Source organism: Arachis duranensis, chromosome 10, assembly GCF_000817695.3.
Source record: "Arachis duranensis cultivar V14167 chromosome 10, aradu.V14167.gnm2.J7QH, whole genome shotgun sequence".
Lineage (NCBI taxonomy): Eukaryota > Viridiplantae > Streptophyta > Magnoliopsida > Fabales > Fabaceae > Arachis > Arachis duranensis.
Genome location: NC_029781.3, coordinates 23,017,387 through 23,035,163, shown reverse-complemented (window position 1 = coordinate 23,035,163; position 17,777 = coordinate 23,017,387). Strand labels below are relative to the sequence as shown.

At 33.1% G+C, this 17,777-nt stretch overlaps 1 protein-coding gene and 1 long non-coding RNA gene across 3 annotated transcripts; both read left to right on the top strand.

Annotated features, from left to right (window-relative positions):
* The first annotated feature begins 3,310 nt into the window (after positions 1 to 3,310).
* Positions 3,311 to 9,541, top strand: LOC107469481 (phosphoinositide phospholipase C 6). Of its 2 annotated transcripts, XM_016088852.3 has the most exons (9): positions 3,311 to 3,752; positions 5,293 to 5,489; positions 5,633 to 5,768; positions 5,981 to 6,205; positions 6,483 to 6,685; positions 7,416 to 7,533; positions 8,154 to 8,306; positions 8,411 to 8,497; positions 9,008 to 9,541. In XM_016088852.3, exons 1-9 carry the CDS (start codon positions 3,438 to 3,440, stop codon positions 9,299 to 9,301), a joined length of 1,728 nt encoding a protein of 575 aa, XP_015944338.1. In that variant the 5' UTR covers positions 3,311 to 3,437; the 3' UTR covers positions 9,302 to 9,541. The 2 variants fall into 2 exon arrangements, with proteins under 2 accessions (XP_015944338.1, XP_020989375.1); XM_021133716.2 differs by lacking the exon at positions 3,311 to 3,752 and having other exon boundaries at positions 5,079 to 5,489.
* A 3,268-nt stretch (positions 9,542 to 12,809) lies between these two features.
* LOC107469494 (uncharacterized) lies at positions 12,810 to 15,519 on the top strand. Its single transcript, XR_001588177.3, has 4 exons — positions 12,810 to 13,114; positions 13,205 to 13,305; positions 13,409 to 13,523; positions 15,082 to 15,519. It is a non-coding gene; the product is annotated as an uncharacterized LOC107469494 (long non-coding RNA).
* Positions 15,520 to 17,777: the final 2,258 nt, after the last annotated feature.

The following is a 17,777-nucleotide window of genomic DNA, read 5'->3' as shown; positions in this document are numbered from 1 at the left end:
TACATGAAGCTAGTCGCGAGTGTTTTTGGTTCAGGAGTTTGATCCAATATATTCTGTCATCATGTGGACTGATTGATCATAAGATAGCTCCAATTGTTCTGTTTGAAGATAATATAGCATGCATTGCTCAACTTAAAGGTGGATACATTAAAGGTGATAGAACAAAGCATATTTCTCCCAAATTTTTCTTCACTCATGATCTTCAAAATCAAGGGACAATTGATGTCCAACAGATCCGCTAGCAGATTTGTTTATAAAGTCACTCCCAAAATTCTCCTTTGAAAGATTAGTACATGAGATTGGGACGCGCCGATTTCGAGACATTAAATGATGTCGACAAGAGGGAGAAACTGTACTCTTTTTTCCTTGGTCAATTTTTTTTCCATTGGATTTTTCTTGACAAGGTTTTTAATGAGGCAGTCCCTATCACAAAAGATATTGTACTCTTTTTCCTTCACTAAAATTTTTTTTCCATTGGGTTTTCTTTAGTAAGGTTCTAACAAGGCAATAATCCTAAATGGTCATCTAATGGGGAGTGTCGTGATAAGATAGCCTGAGGTGGATGCCCATTTCTACAAGACACATGTTTCCAAAGAGAATTTTATTTAATGTAGTTTGAAAAAGTACTATCATATACGCCTATATGCCTCTGATGATAACACACACAAAAGCAATAAAATACTCTTCTCTCTCTCTTTCTCTAAAATTATATTCCTTTATTTTATTTGTTACTTCTTCCTTATTTATTTATTTAATTATCTTACAACATGTATATTAATATTATGTGTTATAAAAGACATTTAAATTTAATAACAAGTGTAAAACTCATATGATTAATTAAACCGGTGTTATTTTGACTAGTAGATAGTTAAAGTTGTCCTTGATTCGTTTTTTAAATTAGTCTTCAATTTTTTTTAATCAAACTGGTCCTTCAAAATTTTAAATTAACCACGTTGATCTTTTTGTTACTTCCTTTATTGACGACGTTAAAATTTACTAATGTGACACAGTAAATAAATATTTAGGAGTCTTAATTAACTATTAACATGATAAATTTATGAAATTAAATAAAATCAAAACTTAATTGAGAAGAGAACTTTAGGTATTAGAATCACTCAATTTGCGATAAGCTAAATATGACATTGTAACCATTGGACAATATACTTCCCTACTAAAATGACTTAAGACTATAAAAAAGGTTTTAACCTACCTTTCTAGAAGATTTTTTTTTCTGAAACTTCACAGATCATCTCTTTCTTTTGCTCTCCTCTAATTCTTCTTATTGTTCTTCGTTTTGTTTAACAATTTCAAACAAAAAGATTTATGAAATTAGCATTAGAGTGTTCTACTAGAACACCCAACAACAAATTTAATTAATCCTTATTCACTTTTAAAAGAGTTCATTTATCCTCGTGATATTATTGAAAGTCACAATACTTATTTTTTACTACTATTTCTCATCTTTAGTTCTTGTGTTGCTTATTTACTATTAATAAAAGTATTTTTCTCACAAATTTACTTACCTTTAATCTCTCGTAATAATCTTTCTTTACTTAGAGCTGGTTTGAGAAGTGGCAAAAGCTACTTTTTTTGACTTTTGAATTATGAAAAGTTACGATAAGTGTGTTTGGCACCATTTTAAAGAAGAGCTTTTGACTTCCCGAAAAGTTAATTTATAACTTTTGGAAGAAGTAGAAATAGATAACTTATCTCCTTCTCCGTAAGTCATTTTATCACTTCCGTGAAAAAAAATTGATTTCAAAACAAAAAAATCTACTTTCATTCTTGATTCTATGAAAAAATATTTCCTGTTTCTGCTGAAAATACTGGCCCTCCACCACCATTTTCACGCAAGGTTCCATCTTCTAGAAGCACTGGTCTTCCACCATCATCTTCACGCAATGTTCCATCTACTGGAAGTGTTGGCCCTCCACCACCATTTTCACGTAATGATTCATCTGCCGGAAGTATTGACCCTTCACCACCATCTTCCATCTTCTGTTCAATCTGAACCAGCATATATTCCTTTCAGGTATTTTTTTTATCATTTTATCATTCTATTTTATTATTAAATTTGTATTGAACATTGTGTATGTTATGAAATCTGAATTTTAATTTTTTTTTACATGTGATTTTAATTTTATTTTTTTATATGTGATTTTATTTTTATACAATTTGGTATTATTTTTATAATTTTTTTTTATGTTCTTTCCCAACAAATTCATGAAAGTGGCTAGTCCGGAAGAAAATTTAAAGCTAATTGGAATGAACGAAATTATGTTATATTCATAAAAATATGTAAAGAAGAGATGGTGACTGGAAATAGACCTGAAACACATTTTAACAAAGTTGGTTGGGCAAATTTAAAAATAAAATTCTTGAAAGAGACTGGTTTAAATTATGAGTCTAACCAATTTAAAAATAAGTGGGAGGCTATGAAAAGAAAATGGGAACTATGGGCTAAACTAAAAGGAAAAGAGATTGGTCTTGGTTGAGATCCTATTAAGAAGACCATACAAGTAAGTGATGATTGGTGGGATGCTAAGACTCAGGTATGTTGCATTTTTTAAAATTATTTCAGAAATATCAATTTTAATATCCATTCTCTTGTATTTCAAAAATATCAATTTTAAAATCAACCTTTAATAATGGAAAGTATTTGTTATCATCGTTATTTTAATATCTATTTTCTTATGTTAAAAAAATTGTATTTTTTGAATTATTTATCCAAACGCTACAACTTTAAAATAAGGACTTCTATAGTTAAAAATCCAAATACAAAATAACTTATTTATAAGCTACTTTTAATAAAGGTCCTTATACTTTAAGTTCTTTTTCCAATACTTTAAGTTCTTTTTCCAAAAGAACTTATTCAAGATATTTACCCAAACTGGACCTTAATCTATTTTCATAAATCTATACCCAATTCAACTATCCGTAAAGATTAGCTATGATGAGAAATTGAGAACAATCTTCCTGGAACACTTTCATTAGAGCTGTTACATAGACATAAAAGAAAAAAAAAATAAATTAAACTTTAGTATATAACCTAATTAGATATAAAATAAAATAATTAACCATACTACATTTATAAAAAAATCAATTATTTTTATAAAATATATATTAAAATTAAGTAAATAACACATAAATATATACAAATAGTCAAATATATAACAACTTAACCTATAATATTTTTGTTAAGAGTAGACAATTACACACAAGCATAACCCAGAGACAGAAACACGCATGTCAAAGAAAAACACGCAAAATGGAAACAATATCGCGCTTCAACCGGCTTCCATTTATAGTCTCTCTCTCTGTCTCTGTCTCTCTCTCTCTCACAAAAACACATCCATATAATATAACCACCATATTCACTGCTGCAGCAGCAGCAACAATAAACAACAGCTTTGATCGAACGACAGCGTTTCATCGCGATGGCCACCCACACATACACCTACAAGCAATTCAGCTGCTTCAACAAGACCTTCACCAACACCGAGCCCGGACCTCCCTCTGACGTCCTCCACGCCTTCCACTCCTTCTCCTCCGCCGGCGCCACTTCCATGTCCGCCGACAACCTCCTCGGCTTTCTCACCGATCACCAGCGCGAACCTCAATGCACCTCCGACGACTCCCTTCGCATCATTCAATCGCTCAAAGGAGATCACAAAACCGACGACGGACTCACCCTCGACGACTTCTTCCACTTCCTCCTACGCGACGATCTCAATGCTCCCATCAAATCGGAGGTCACTTCTTTCTCTCCACCTCTTTCTTTCCCAAAGAAAAGAAAAGAAAAATTGTTAGGAAATATATTTTTTTTCCTTACACACTTTTTTAACAAAATACTCTGTTACTAACATAACATTTTATAATAAAATAATTAGTAATTTTTTCGTTAGAATATAATCAAACTTATTTTTGACGAAATAATTAAATATTTTTATGAATATTAAATATGTATTTTATGCGATAGCTAATTTGTAACAAGCATGAAAATTTTCCGCTTCCTTTAGGATATCAGAAAACTTGCATTATTAAATGAGTTAAATTTTAATAGAATGATAATGTAAATATTTTAGTACAAGATAAGATACAGTCAAACTTTTCTTTTCTTCCTTTTCTGGAGGGACATACTTGGATGTGCTTGCATAGTGCGTTGGAGATTAATCCGTATTTTTACTTGTGTTATTGTTGATGAATAAAACAGAATTTGGTGAAGCAAGCTAAGTTTTCTGGATCATATAGGATATTGTTTCTGTTGTCTGGAGTGATTGGTTGTTATTTACGCTTTGGTGCTTAACTAATTAACTGCCCCATGTTACGTACCAATGGCTTCAGAGTTCAGATCAGGGTGTCTGTCAATGAATTTTCTTGTTTAACTTTAATTCAATCAGAAATTGTCTCACATGAGGATTTTTTTTTTCCTGCTTTGTTTTCCTCATTCGGATGAATACATATTTTTTTTCCCTGGTTTTCAATTATCCGAATTTTCATTCAATGCCTCCTGTTTCCTATACAAAAGAAGCAGAGAAAACAAATGAGACAAAGATTGGTGAAATATTAAAGGACTACAGAAAACTGGGGCCCATGTAAACCACTTTGAAAAGAAAAATAATAAATGTGCCACCCTTGGAAGTATATCTTCTTTTTGTAATAGAAGTTTAAAGAAGTTTGTAATATTAAGAAAACAAGTTTTTAACTTTTTATTATTAAAAGAAGGTATAACATTTTGATATATACAAAAGTAGTGCAAATAATACATCTCTTACGAAAATGATTTTAGCTTCCTTCCTAGCCTTTACTTTTGGTTTCATTTCCTTAATTTCTTTGTTGCTTGGCCCACTGGTCACTTCTTTTTCCTTCTTATCCTCATCAGTGACAAAATTGACATTGTAAGTTATCAAATATCTTACTAACATTCATGAATTTGTGACTTGTGAACAGTACACCATGTATGGTCCATATCTTTTGATAGCACTTAGCTTGTCAGACTGAATTTAGTCAAAATTACTTGCTAAACAGTAAAGTAATTCTAACAATTTTAATGCTTGGTTTAAGGAAAACTGGTCTATAACTATAAAAGAGAAGGTCGTTTAAGTGTTTAAAGGTATGTTTGTGAGTTTTGATTTTAGAAATAAAGGAAGCGAAGAGAAGAGAAGGAAAAGTATAAAAAATAGATAAGCTTTACGTTTTAAACTCTCCCCTTCCTTCCCTTTCCCTCCAAATCAGAACTCGCAAACACACCCTTTGTCTCTTATTGACAGATGGAATGATGTGATATTCCAGGTACATCATGATATGAATGCTCCATTGTCACATTATTTCATATTTACCGGGCACAATTCCTATCTGATTGGGAACCAACTAACCAGTGATTGCAGTGATGTGCCAATCATAGATGCTTTGGTACGAGGTGTGCGAGTGATTGAACTTGATTTATGGCCGAATTCAACTAAAGATGATGTTGAGGTTTTTCATGGAAGGTGCAAGCTGATCCCCACTTCAATATTGTAAAAGTTGGAAGACTATTTCCTTCTTATATTTATATCTTTATCTTGCCGTTTTGTGAGATACATGATTGCAACTGAATCAAATTACTTCATCAAATTTTACTGTGTTTCTGCAGAACTCTTACCACTCCCGTCTCACTAAGGCAATGTTTGTGGTCCATAAGAGAGCATGCGTTTGTTACATCTAAGTATCCTGTCATTATAACTTTTGAAGACCACCTTACTCCTGATCTTCAGGCTGTAGTTGCAGAGGTAGGTATCCATTTTGAGAAATACTTCTTGAACATAGTCATCGTCATAATTCGGGCTTGTGTATTGGTTGGATGGATTATGTTTTGGCATAGAGTACAATGAGCTATGTTAAAATAGTACTAGTTCTCCACTTGTGCTTCCTACTCAAGGATGAAGTTCATGTCCCTATTTTGTTATGAACTGAATGTGAATTTCGATCTTCATATGTGCAGATGGTGACTGAAATATTTGGAGAACTGCTTTATTATCCTGAGACAGATTTGCTGTCTGAATTCCCCTCCCCAGAATCGTTGAAAGGTCGAATTCTCATATCAACTAAACCACCAATAGAATATCTTGATTCCAAATCCTGTGACGAGGAAGATAAAAAACCAAAATCAACTGACAAAGGATCACAATCACCAGATGTTACTAATAAAGTGGAAACTGATGACAAAGTGAGTATAGAGATGAAGACTAATTTGGTTTTTTTCTTTGGTAGATCAAGGGAGCATTTATTATGAATTTGAACTGCCTAAATGCCCCCAACTACTGAAGTGGTAGTTTATTTATTGAGTAAATGTTCTTTTCGGTCGTTGACCATTTCTCAAGAACCGCTTAGACCAGTTATTTGGATAGTTGGATACCGATTAGGAATTTTCGAATTGTGGAGGGGGCACTTTGTCATTTAGGCCAGGGACCAGAAATGACATTTCCTCTGATTCATTTTGTCAGGATGTGGAAGATTTGAATGAAAGTGATGAAAAATCATACAAGGAGAGTGCACCTAAGTATAAACGTCTGATTACAATTCATGCTGGCAAATCAAAGGGTGATTTTCAGGAAGACTTGAAGGTTGCTGGTAAAGTTAAGCGTTTGAGCTTGAGTGAAAGTAAACTTGAAAAGGCTTCTGAATCTTTTGCACCTGACATTGTAAGGTAATTTTCCAAAATGTTGTGCTCAATGTAAATTCAGTTATTTCAAGTTAGATAAGTTTATGATATTTATGTTAGCTATGGTAGTTAATACAGTTAGAGTAGCTTTAGCTTAGGCATTAGCTGAATTAGCATAACTTGTATATAATGATACCTCTTGTACATTCACAAGTGTGGTAATTCATTCTCTTCACATGGTAGAATCAATACAGTTATTCTTTGTGCTTCACCACCACTTGATACCGTGTCTGCATGGTATCTGAGCCTATCCTGTGTTTGTTAGTTGGATCATACATACATGTCTAGTAATGTAAACTTCACGATTCAAATATCCAATCTTTAGTGTGAGGAGGGCTTATTAAAAGCCTCATATTGCTTAAAGATATGATCTCATTGATGTTGAAACGTGTTAGAGAATATTCTTTCTCGTCACTTGAGTTAACTTTTGAGGTTGAGTTTTATTTAATAATATAGGAAGCGTTTCAAATATTCAAGAAATATTGGTATTCTAGTGGCTTTAACCATTACTCTCTATAATAAAATATACACATGATTGATATCAATAGCTAAAAGCCTGAAACTACTTGAACACTAGTATTCTTTTGGAATACTTGAAAATTTTTCAATAATATAACTGTTTGTAACTCCAAAGCTTATAGTTGCTTTTTCTTTATGGTTTAGACCAACCAAAAATGAGACATGTTTCTTTTTTTTTTCATTAAATTCTTTCTAGGTTCACCCAGAAGAATATTCTGAGAGTGTATCCAAAGGGAACACGCATAACTTCCTCAAATTACAAGCCACACATAGCATGGACGCATGGAGCTCAGATGGTTGCATTTAACATGCAGGTTTGGACTTATACAGTATCTATTTTCCACTCTAGTGAACCGGTCTTTCGGCTTTGTTTAGCATTTATTACGTGTGTATGTACATTTATTTCTATCTTGCATTTGATAATTGTGATTACGATTACCAGTAATGATAATTACTGGTAATGCTATATTGATTTCCTTACTCGTGTGCGCTAGCCAGATAAAAAAAAAAAAAACAGCCTGGTACACAAGCATCTCTTGTTAACACAAAATCTGGGAAAGAGCCACATTCAAAGGGTCTAATCTACGCAGCCTAAGCTGATAATTACATCAGTTGTTGTCTCTATGGTTTGAACCGTGATCTTGAAGTCACACCGAGACAACTCAACAGTTGCTCCAAGATTCTACTTTCATATTTTACATTGAATAAGCTACCATTTTGGACCAAGAAAGATTTGATTGCTGAAAATTCTAGTTATAAAGATGTACACTAACTTGATATCCATTAGTTCGACAAAATTATCAAATTCTTTTATGTTTTTTAGCACACCCTTTTGTAAATTATGTGATATTGTAACTTGTAAGATTCTTCACAAGTCACTCAATTTTCAACAGTAACGCTGAGTGCTGACATCTGTAACTTCCTTCTTCATTAGGGGCATGGCAAATCACTTTGGTTCATGCAAGGGATGTTCAAAGCAAATGGAGGGTGTGGCTATGTGAAAAAACCTGATTTTCTTGTCGAAAAAGGTCCGAATAACGAGGTTTTCGATCCTAAAAGAACATTGCCGGTGAACAAGACATTAAAGGTGATGGAAACCAATTAATTCCTTTGTTTCTAATACTTGGTGACAACTATCATCTGAAAAATTACTTTACTACTATCTTCTGAAAGTCTTCATTCACCCTTTAGGTAAAAGTCTACTTGGGGACAGGTTGGAGCTCAGATTTCAGCCTAACGGACTTCGATTCCCATTCACCACCAGACTTCTATGTGAAGGTATGAGTTTGCTAATTTGATTATACTCCAAATTTTGGAACACTAATCAACCAGCCACAGTTGAGATAGTTGAACATTTGTTTCTTGACTTTCTGTGAAAAGATCGTCTGACACCTTATTCCATATACTTCAACATTGATAAATGAAAAATGTTATGTGTATCTTTTCTATAGAAATCCTGCCAAGTTACACTCGAGCTCCCGTTGAATGAGGCGTAGACTCCATTTAGATTGAGTCCACATCTCATCTATCGGTGAATAGACTGTGACTCACCATGATATCTCATACTATATTTGCTGTTTGTGCATCAAAAGTCAGTCACCAAATTAACCACTTTGTATTTGTATATAAATAAATGTGTCATTTAATTTATTTTCAATATGTATTTTATATTTCAAATGGCTGATGTTTAGTGCACACATTGCAAAATTTTAGATCATCATGGCTAGGATTCTGAATAAGTGATACATAAATATTACATTTAACATCTTTTTAACCAAGTTGTAACAGATTGATATTGCTGGAGTACCTGCTGATAGAGCGAAGAAGAAAACAAAGACAATTAAAAATAACTGGTTTCCCGTGTGGGAAGAAGAGTTTGAATTCCCATTAAGTGTCCCAGATCTGGCTTTGCTACGTATACAAGTTAAAGAAGAAAATAGAACTGAGAAGGATGATTTTGCTGGCCAGACATGTTTGCCAGTCACAGAGCTCAAGTCTGGATTTCGTTCAGTCCCTCTCTATGATGAAAAGGGCGAGAAATATAAATCTGTCAAGCTTTTAATGCGGTTTCAATTCAAATGAATTATTATATAATATATAATAATGACCTAAATTATATAGTGATAGATATCGGATATGTTATTCATCATTGTTTATCCTTCTGATCATGTTACATATATAATAGATATATATTCAGGGCATTAGGCAGATGGATTGGTTTTTAGTGTGAACTTGACCTTTTTAGGCATATATTTGATCGACAGATAATTGAATTATTTTGAAATGTTACGTGGAATTTAGTTGGGATTGTGAAGAGTAAAATTCATATTTTTCCGAATAAAATAAGATTATAGAATTATATAGATGGTTAAAAAAGCAAGTTGATATGGTGGTAGTTTGGAATTTTAGTCAAATTAAATGTTAGCTAGTTGTAGTAATCTTTGATTTAATCAAGGATAAGGAATATGGAGGTCCGGTAGCAGAGGAGTATCGGAGTTTTGAGTGGGATAAGACGTGGATGGTTGTGGTTTTATGGTGATGGAGGAGAGAAGATGGAGTTGATGATTCTCAAAGAGAGAAAGAAAGATGGTGTTAGAGGAATATTTTATTTTTGAGTAAAGACTTAACTCAGCTTTTGTCTAGTTTTACGAAAAATAAAATATTTATTGTCTAAAAAAAAGATATTTTAGTCCTTAATTTTTTTATTTTAAGATAATATAATTTTACTGTTAAAAAATTTGTTAAATAATAATAAAAATTAGTTTGTGGAAGATTTTATTTGTAATTTATAAAAATTATAAACTCTTACAAACTATTAATAAGTTTATTTTTGCAAAATTCTTTTATCGATAGTGATTAAGTGGATAAAGACCATTATTGAAAATGATATCATAAAAAAAAATAATTGTAATACGAAAATTTTTAAAAGAGAAAAAATAGCATCGAACAAAAAACAAAATAAGATAGCATATATTTGTATAAGTGATGATGACAGTAGAGAGGATAACGATGATGATAAAATATCGTAACATAATAAAAATAATAAAAGTAGAGGTGATAATGACGAGGACGAAGAAGGTGGTAATCGTAATGGCCATAGTTGGTTATATTGTTGAAAAGAACTTTGTGAGGGTTTAAAACCCCCACAAATTACAAATAAAATTCCTATAAAAATAATTTTCGTTGCTATTTAACATCTTTTTTAATAGAAGATTCAGTTTGTTCTAAAATAAAAAATTGAAAATCGAAGTGTTCCTTTTTTTGGGAGAAGGGACGTCTTATCTTTCGTAAAAATAGACAACGACAAGGTTGAGTCTTTATTCTTCATTTTTTAATTATTTTTTTTCTTTTGTCATTTTTATATGTCTATGTATTTTGTTCATTCTCACCGAACACAAGATAGGAATAATTTTTAAATTCTATCTATAACCAAATACTAATCAGAAATAACAAAAATATTTTGGGTCTCTTCTAATATATTTTTAGCATGTACCAATGACACTTCTCATATCTTTTACTATAACTTGCATAAAATTTGTCTCGCTCTTATTCGTAGGTAGTAGAAAGTTAAACTCTAACTCATTCCTGCGAATACTCACCTCTGCGAGTATTCGCCTCTGCGGGTATCTGTCCCGTTCGTATAATTATTAAAATTCAACAAATAAAACTAAATTTTAAAATTTATATTGTTGATAGTATTTGATGGGTATGAGTGGCTTAGAAGAGGGGAGGTTGAATCTAGGCCTCATATTTACTTTTCTTTTTACTTTAGACCGGATGAAACTTTAGAGAATATGCTAAGCCTGCTTTTGTTGAAAGCTCAGGAGGCACTTTACTTTCTCTCTTGTCGATAGAGGAGTCAAAATAAAATTGTATGAGAGTAAAGTGGTTGTTACATCTTGCTAGTTAGAATAAGCAGGAGACAATTTTATTTTGTCTCTTGTCGATAGAGGAGTCAAAACAAAATTGTATGAGAGCAAAGTTGCTGTGATGTCTTGCTGGTTAGAATGAGTATGAGTCAATTTTATTTTGTCTCTTAGAAAATAAAAACAGAATCAACACAGAGAAAGAAAAGTGACACAGTCATATATCCTAGTTCAATCACCAAGTGCAATGTGACCTACATCCAGTCTCCCCTACAACAGTGATGAAATTTTCACTATCTTTCAAAGATTATAAACACCAATTTTCTTAGGATTTAACCCAATCATACCTGGGACAAACCCAACTTTTACTTAAGCTAGATTTAACTAGGTTCACTCCCTAGATTTTTAAACACTAAGTGCTTATCCAACTTAGTAAGGGAATCCCCCCAAGATCATGAAAATAAAACAGAAAAATGTATAAAGAATTTCTGAAATAATTATTTGACTTTTCTCTAAGTCTAACTCTTTTTATCTTTTTTTCTCAATGACTTTTTCCTTAATTCCTCATATTAATGCCATTTTTCATTAAAACAAAAAAGATAAAATTGAGAAAGCAGAATATTCAATAGAGAACTTTGTGCTCTCACTCCTTGAATCAACCTCAAGCCATTTATCCCTTTAATAGAGGAGTAAAATTTTCAAAATTTGAAACTTGGCTTAAGTAATTTTGACTTCTTCTTCCCTGACTCAGCAGCAAAAGTGGCACAGAAGAGAGATAGAATAACAACAGTGATTAAACCATACATGCATCCATTCCTATTATCTTTTCTTTCATCCTTTTTCAAATACAAGTATGCTACATATACAAACATTTTTGGCTTACAAGTCTTACAAGTCGGCACAAGCCCAACAAAACACACGCGCATTACATTCCTACATTCAAGAGTAAATACACGCACGTTACTCAACCTGTAAGACCTAGAACTTTCGAAAAATATTACTATGAGTTAATTTCAATTTATATATTCATTAAAAATTTTACTTTTAGAAATGATTTCATTAAAAATAATTAAATCAAGTTTTGATAATTAAATTAAAAATTTTACTTAATCTTATAATTATTGAATAATTTTATATATTTAAATTATTTCTAATTTTAAAATTAAAATATTTGATTAAAAGTAGATTAGTAAATTAATAATTAAGTAGTACTTTTTTAAAGTAATTTTAAGAGATCATATTAGATTTCAATTTTTATAATATGCTTTAACTTTATTAAAATTGACCAAACTTCAATTTATCCAAAATTCTTAATTTTACTTTTATCCTAAATTAAACCCTAATTCCCAAATTAATCTCCAAAAATCTTAATCCTTCTAACCTAACCCTAACCACCGCCAACGTTTCCCTTTTTTGACCCAACCCAGCAGCTGTAAAAAAGAAAGAAAGAAAGAAAGAGGAATAGTGAGAGTAAAGAGGGGAGAACGGGAAAGCTGAGAAGAGGGGGAAGGAAAGGGGACGGCGCCAGCGGGGCTGGGAGCCGCCGTCACCGTCGAGTCACTCAGAGAGAGAGAGGAAGAGCGCGCCAAGGGAGGAGCTGCTACCGCCGACCTGGAGCTCGCTGCAGGCGTCCTGCCGCGTCGCCGTCTCGCCGCTTCCAGCTTGCCGCCTATTGGTCCACGAATCGCCATCAAGGGAGGAAAAGGGAAAAAGGGAATCCGTCATCGCCGTTTAGCTGCGGAGGAGAGAGAGGAAGGTTGCGAGGGAGCCGCCACGTCGAAGTTAGATCTGTCGCCACCGTTGAGGGTGTCACCGTCGCTACTCGCCGCTCTGAGCTGCACCGCCGCGACTGTGATCGCCAGAAACGGTGCTGTCGCCGTTAGAACTGCTTGAAGATTGCCGCTGCTTCTTCTGACTCTGTTCAACCCGCTGCCATCGCCGGGAAGACTCTGCCGTTGCCCGCCGGAGCTCCACGCCGCCGCCACTGCCACTGCCACCAGAAACCGCTACTAAGGCCTAAGTCAGTTTGGTAAGCTCTAATCTTGCCTCAGATCTTCTTTTCTGTTAAGTTGCTTGTACCGTGAGTTGTTACTGAGGTTGTTTGCATCGGATTATATAGTCACCACTACTGCAGAACCATCAGAGCTTTCGGCTGTTATTAGAGCTGCTGTCCAGTCAATTTGGAAGCTGCTACTGTGTCGTTCTATTCTGTTTATCATGGTAAGATTATTCGGTTCCGTTCTTGTTTATCGCAATACTCTATTATCAATTATATTCTAATATCACTCAATATCTATCCCGCGTTAATTCTAAATTATGTCAGATATGTGGTTGTTGTCGTGATCCCTGCGGTTGCTTGGGAATTTCTGCGGTTGCTGCCGATTAACATGAGAATAAGGATTTAATGGGTTTAATTATGCAACTTGCGACTAATCGAGGTAGGGTTTTTCTTAAAATCTATTTTACCTTACAGAGTTGTTACAAATAGATATTAATGTGAGAAACAGATGTCTATGATTATGATTGTCTTATAAATGTGGTTGTTTGCTGGACTGAATGACTGATTGCTTGATTGCTTAAGTAGTTTGTGATTGCTGAAAAGAAATTAGTTTGAAAGGTTATTTAGTTGAATTATTATGAAAAATGGTTTTCTTGGTTTTGAAGTTATTTTTGATAATGTAAACGAACCGGCTTTGGAAATGATTTGGTATATGAAACTGAATTAATTTTGGAAATGGTTTAATTTTGAGTTAGTTTGACTTTATAAATGATTTAGTATTTGAGCTGGTTTGATTTAAAAAAAAAAGATTTATTATTGGTACTGATTCGCTTTAAAAACAATTTGATATTGAAACTGGTTGAATTTTGAAAACTGAATGAGATTTGGAAATGGTTGAGAAAAAGGTTTGAGGAAGGTTTAGATGGAACCCGAAAAGGGTGGCAGAATCCAAATTTTAGAGGAGATGCTGCCGAAAGTTTTATAAAATTGGAAGTTTTATTCGAAGTAATTAATTAAAAAGACTTGTTTTTAAACGTTACATGTTTTAAGATTGATTTGTTTATTAAAGAAAGAATCATGTTTTGAATTGGGATTGTTAATGAACGAAAGGGAAAGAAGGATAATGATGATTTTCTTTGAAATATGGTTTTGAATGAATTTGAGAATGAGATTTGGATTGATGAATGTTGAGAATGTTGAGATATGGATTGAGAATGTTGAGATATGATCTTTGAATTATTCATATGGCTTGAGAATTTGAATTATCTGAGATACGAGGTTCCTTGAATAAAGTACCATGGTTTGCCACCACGTGTACCATGTTAAAAACTCGATACTCTGTTGACGCTACGACGTAAGTGTGACCGAGCACTATATAAATTCTCGGGAATGTTACCCCCATTGAGCAATATCGATTATTTGAGAAAATGCTATGCATAGACTCTTAGGGATGCACGTCGGGGGACAGTCTAAGGACAATTCAGACTTGTCGAGTTGGCTGGATAACCGACAGATGAGTCTCATCAGCCATAGGACAGACATGCATCATATGCATATGTATGCTTTGCTTGGGTTTGAACTTGTTTTTGTTTGTCTAATTGTTAAACTGTTCTTAACTACTACTTGAACTATTTGCTTTAAATGCTACCTTCTTGTGCTTTTCTTGTCTGTCTTGCCTGTGTTTGTCCTGGCGTGCCACATTTGAGAATGAATTTTGGTGCTGAATTAATGATTGTGTTGTTTGATTGCGTGGTTGGTTTCTGTTTGAGATTTTCTTATAAGAAAGGAAAGGTTTCGGATTTCTGAAAGATTAAACATTATTTCTTTAAAAAGGTTTTGAACGCTTACCTATTAGTTTTTTAAAAGATTTATAAGAAAATGATAATCACTGAGTTTGAAAACAGTTCTCTTATTAAATATCTTCTTATGACACCTTTGAAACTCCGTGGTGAGACTGTGTGGTTAGGTTCTCACCCCCTACAACTTTACCTTTTCAGGAACCGGAAGAAGAAGCATTAAGGAGAGTTGTACTGCGTTTGGTTATATGCTGTTGTATTAATTAGATTATTTTTTTCCCTTGTCTTTGTTATTACAATTTTATAAGAGGGATAGGAGTTATATATATATATGTGTGTGTGTGTGTGCGCCTTAAGATAAAGTATTTATTTCCGGTTTTCAAAGAAATCAGCGATACGGTGTTGTGTCACAGGCTCCTATTTTAATATTAAGTATATAAAGTAGTCGTAATACTTCTTACTATCAGAGTGGCGCAGATGGAAGCGTGACTTTCTGGTAGTGAGGGTGTTACATTATGGTATTAGAGCGGTCTTTCCTGTAGAGCCTTGGGAATGGATTGATTATGCTTCAATTGCACACTCTGAGAGTCTGTCATGTAATAGGTCTTGTTTGAATAACGAGAATTAGAGTTTTATGCACATGACGGTCTATTGATTAATGCTATTAGTCTTGCATTTCATAATTCCTGGTATTAAGTTTGACCAGCTTAACTCTGGTGAATTATGTATACGTAAGCACTAATGGGTTATCATAGACGATTTGCGAGTCACAAATAACACGAGTGGCGGGTTTTGGGAACGTTAGAAACTAAGTTCTAGAAATTAGTTCCGTTTCGACGTATAATCTTTATTCGTGCTTTGACGTTATCTTTTTCTTTATCAATTGTATTAGAATCTCTAGTTCTTGATTTTTTCTTGGAATGTGTTTTAAATATTTTTCTACCATGTCTTGTCATTCATATATATCCTTGTTTGATTATGTTTCTAATTGTTACTTGAATCTTTAAGGAACATTCAACTTTAACATTGTTCATAAATTTGGTATTTGTTGATTAATTATTTGAAATCTTAAGAGTTGCGATTCATAATAAACTGATTATGCGATTTAGTTGTCCTGTTTTGTGTTCTACAACTATTGTGTGTCCTGCTCGGATTACCATCTTTGGTTTTATGTTTCTTTGTAAAAATGATAGAAATTGACCTTGTTTTGATAAAATGCATCAATTCTAGTAGTTTTTTTCTACAATTTTTATTTTAGGATCTCTTTTGAAAATAGTTTTACATTGGTCCTTTTTCTGTTTAATTCTAATTGTGACTATTAGTTGAATTCTAAATACGGCAACCTTTAATTTTATAAATACTTCCTCGCAAAAATGAATAATTTCTATATAAAGTTAAAGCATGTTTCTATTTAAAAGTACTACTTAGTCTTTATTTATTTTTACAAGAATACCTTACCTTAGCTTTTCTCATTTGAACATAATTTGATTCTTTAGCAACATTATATATATGAAAATTAACTAAGATGAAAACAGAAATCTTGCTTTAGAAAATTTGAAGCGTTCGTGTGTGTGTGTGTGTGTATATAATAAACTTCACACAAATCATCTTAATTTGAATTTGATCTAGCATAACATAATATTGACCTTTGTTTAGCTTTTTGAAAAAAAAAATATTGAATTTATATACTTTCTTTAGAAAAAGATAAACCAATTTTCTTAGGTTCAATTTGAAGTTGTTCTAAATTGTTGTACTCTCTTTCCTATTATTGGCCATGTCGAAATTCTTGATTTAGAATTTCTTCTTAAACTTTCGAATTAACTCCCTTTATACTACACTTCATTGCTTATATACAGCCTTCTCTGTTGATAATCACACGTGTTCTTTTAAATTTTTGCGAAGTACCATCTTTATTCAACTACGAACTTGAGTATTCTCCCGATTTCTTGCAAATACCATTTGTGTCGTTTGTAACCTTCTCAAGTTTAATAATTCTTATGTGTTAGTTTTTAAGAACACGATTTGTGCACTCAGAAAGTGAACTTGGTAAGTGATGAGCAGATAATTTATAAGCTTTTTGGCATTGTTTTTAGGTAGCTTTTAATAGGTTTTAGTTACTTTTTAGTATATTGTTATTAGTTTTTATGCAAAAAAATCACATTTTTGGACTTTACTATGAGTTTGTGTGTTTTTCTGTGATTTCAGGTATTTTCTGGCTGAAATTGAGGGACCTGAGCAAAAATCTGATTTAGAGGCTGAAAAAAGGACTGCTAATGCTGTTGGATTCTGACCTCCCTGCACTTGAAGTGGATTTTTTGGAGCTACAGAAGCCCAATTGTCGCGCTCTCAATTGCGTTGGAAAGTAGACATCTTGGGCTTTCCAGAAATATATAATGGTTTATACTTTGCCCGAGATTTGATAGCGCAAACTGGCGTTTAAACGCCAGCTTTTTACCCTTTTCTGGCGTTAAACGCTAGAACTGGCATAAAAGTTGGAGTTAAACGCCTAAACTGGCACCAAAGCTGGCGTTTAACACCAGCCTACGTACGTGAAAGCTTCAATGCTCAGTCCAAACACACACCAAGTGGGCCCCGGAAGTGGATTTCTGCACTATCTATCTTAGTTTACCCATTTTCTGTAAACTTAGGTTACTAGTTTAGTATAAAAATTACTTTTAGAGATTCATTTTGTACCTCATGACATTTTACATCTGAATTTGTATCTTCTACGGCATGAGTCTCTAAACCCCATGGTTGGGGGTGAGGAGCTCTGCTGTGTCTCGATGGATTAATACAATTATTTCTGTTTTCTATTCAATCACGTTTGTTTCTATTCTAAGATATTCATTCACACTTCAACATGATGAATATGATTATCCGTGACACTCATCACCATT

What these genes read in the sequence shown, in the direction of transcription:
- LOC107469481 (XM_016088852.3), top strand. Translation starts at nt 3,438, where the DNA reads ATGGCCACCCACACATACACCTACAAGCAATTCAGCTGCTTCAACAAG. An exon ending in ATGCTCCCATCAAATCGGAG is followed by an intron (nt 3,753 to 5,292) that starts GTCACTTCTTTC and finishes GTGATATTCCAG; the next exon opens with GTACATCATGATATGAATGC. An exon ending in GTTGAGGTTTTTCATGGAAG is followed by an intron (nt 5,490 to 5,632) that starts GTGCAAGCTGAT and finishes GTGTTTCTGCAG; the next exon opens with AACTCTTACCACTCCCGTCT.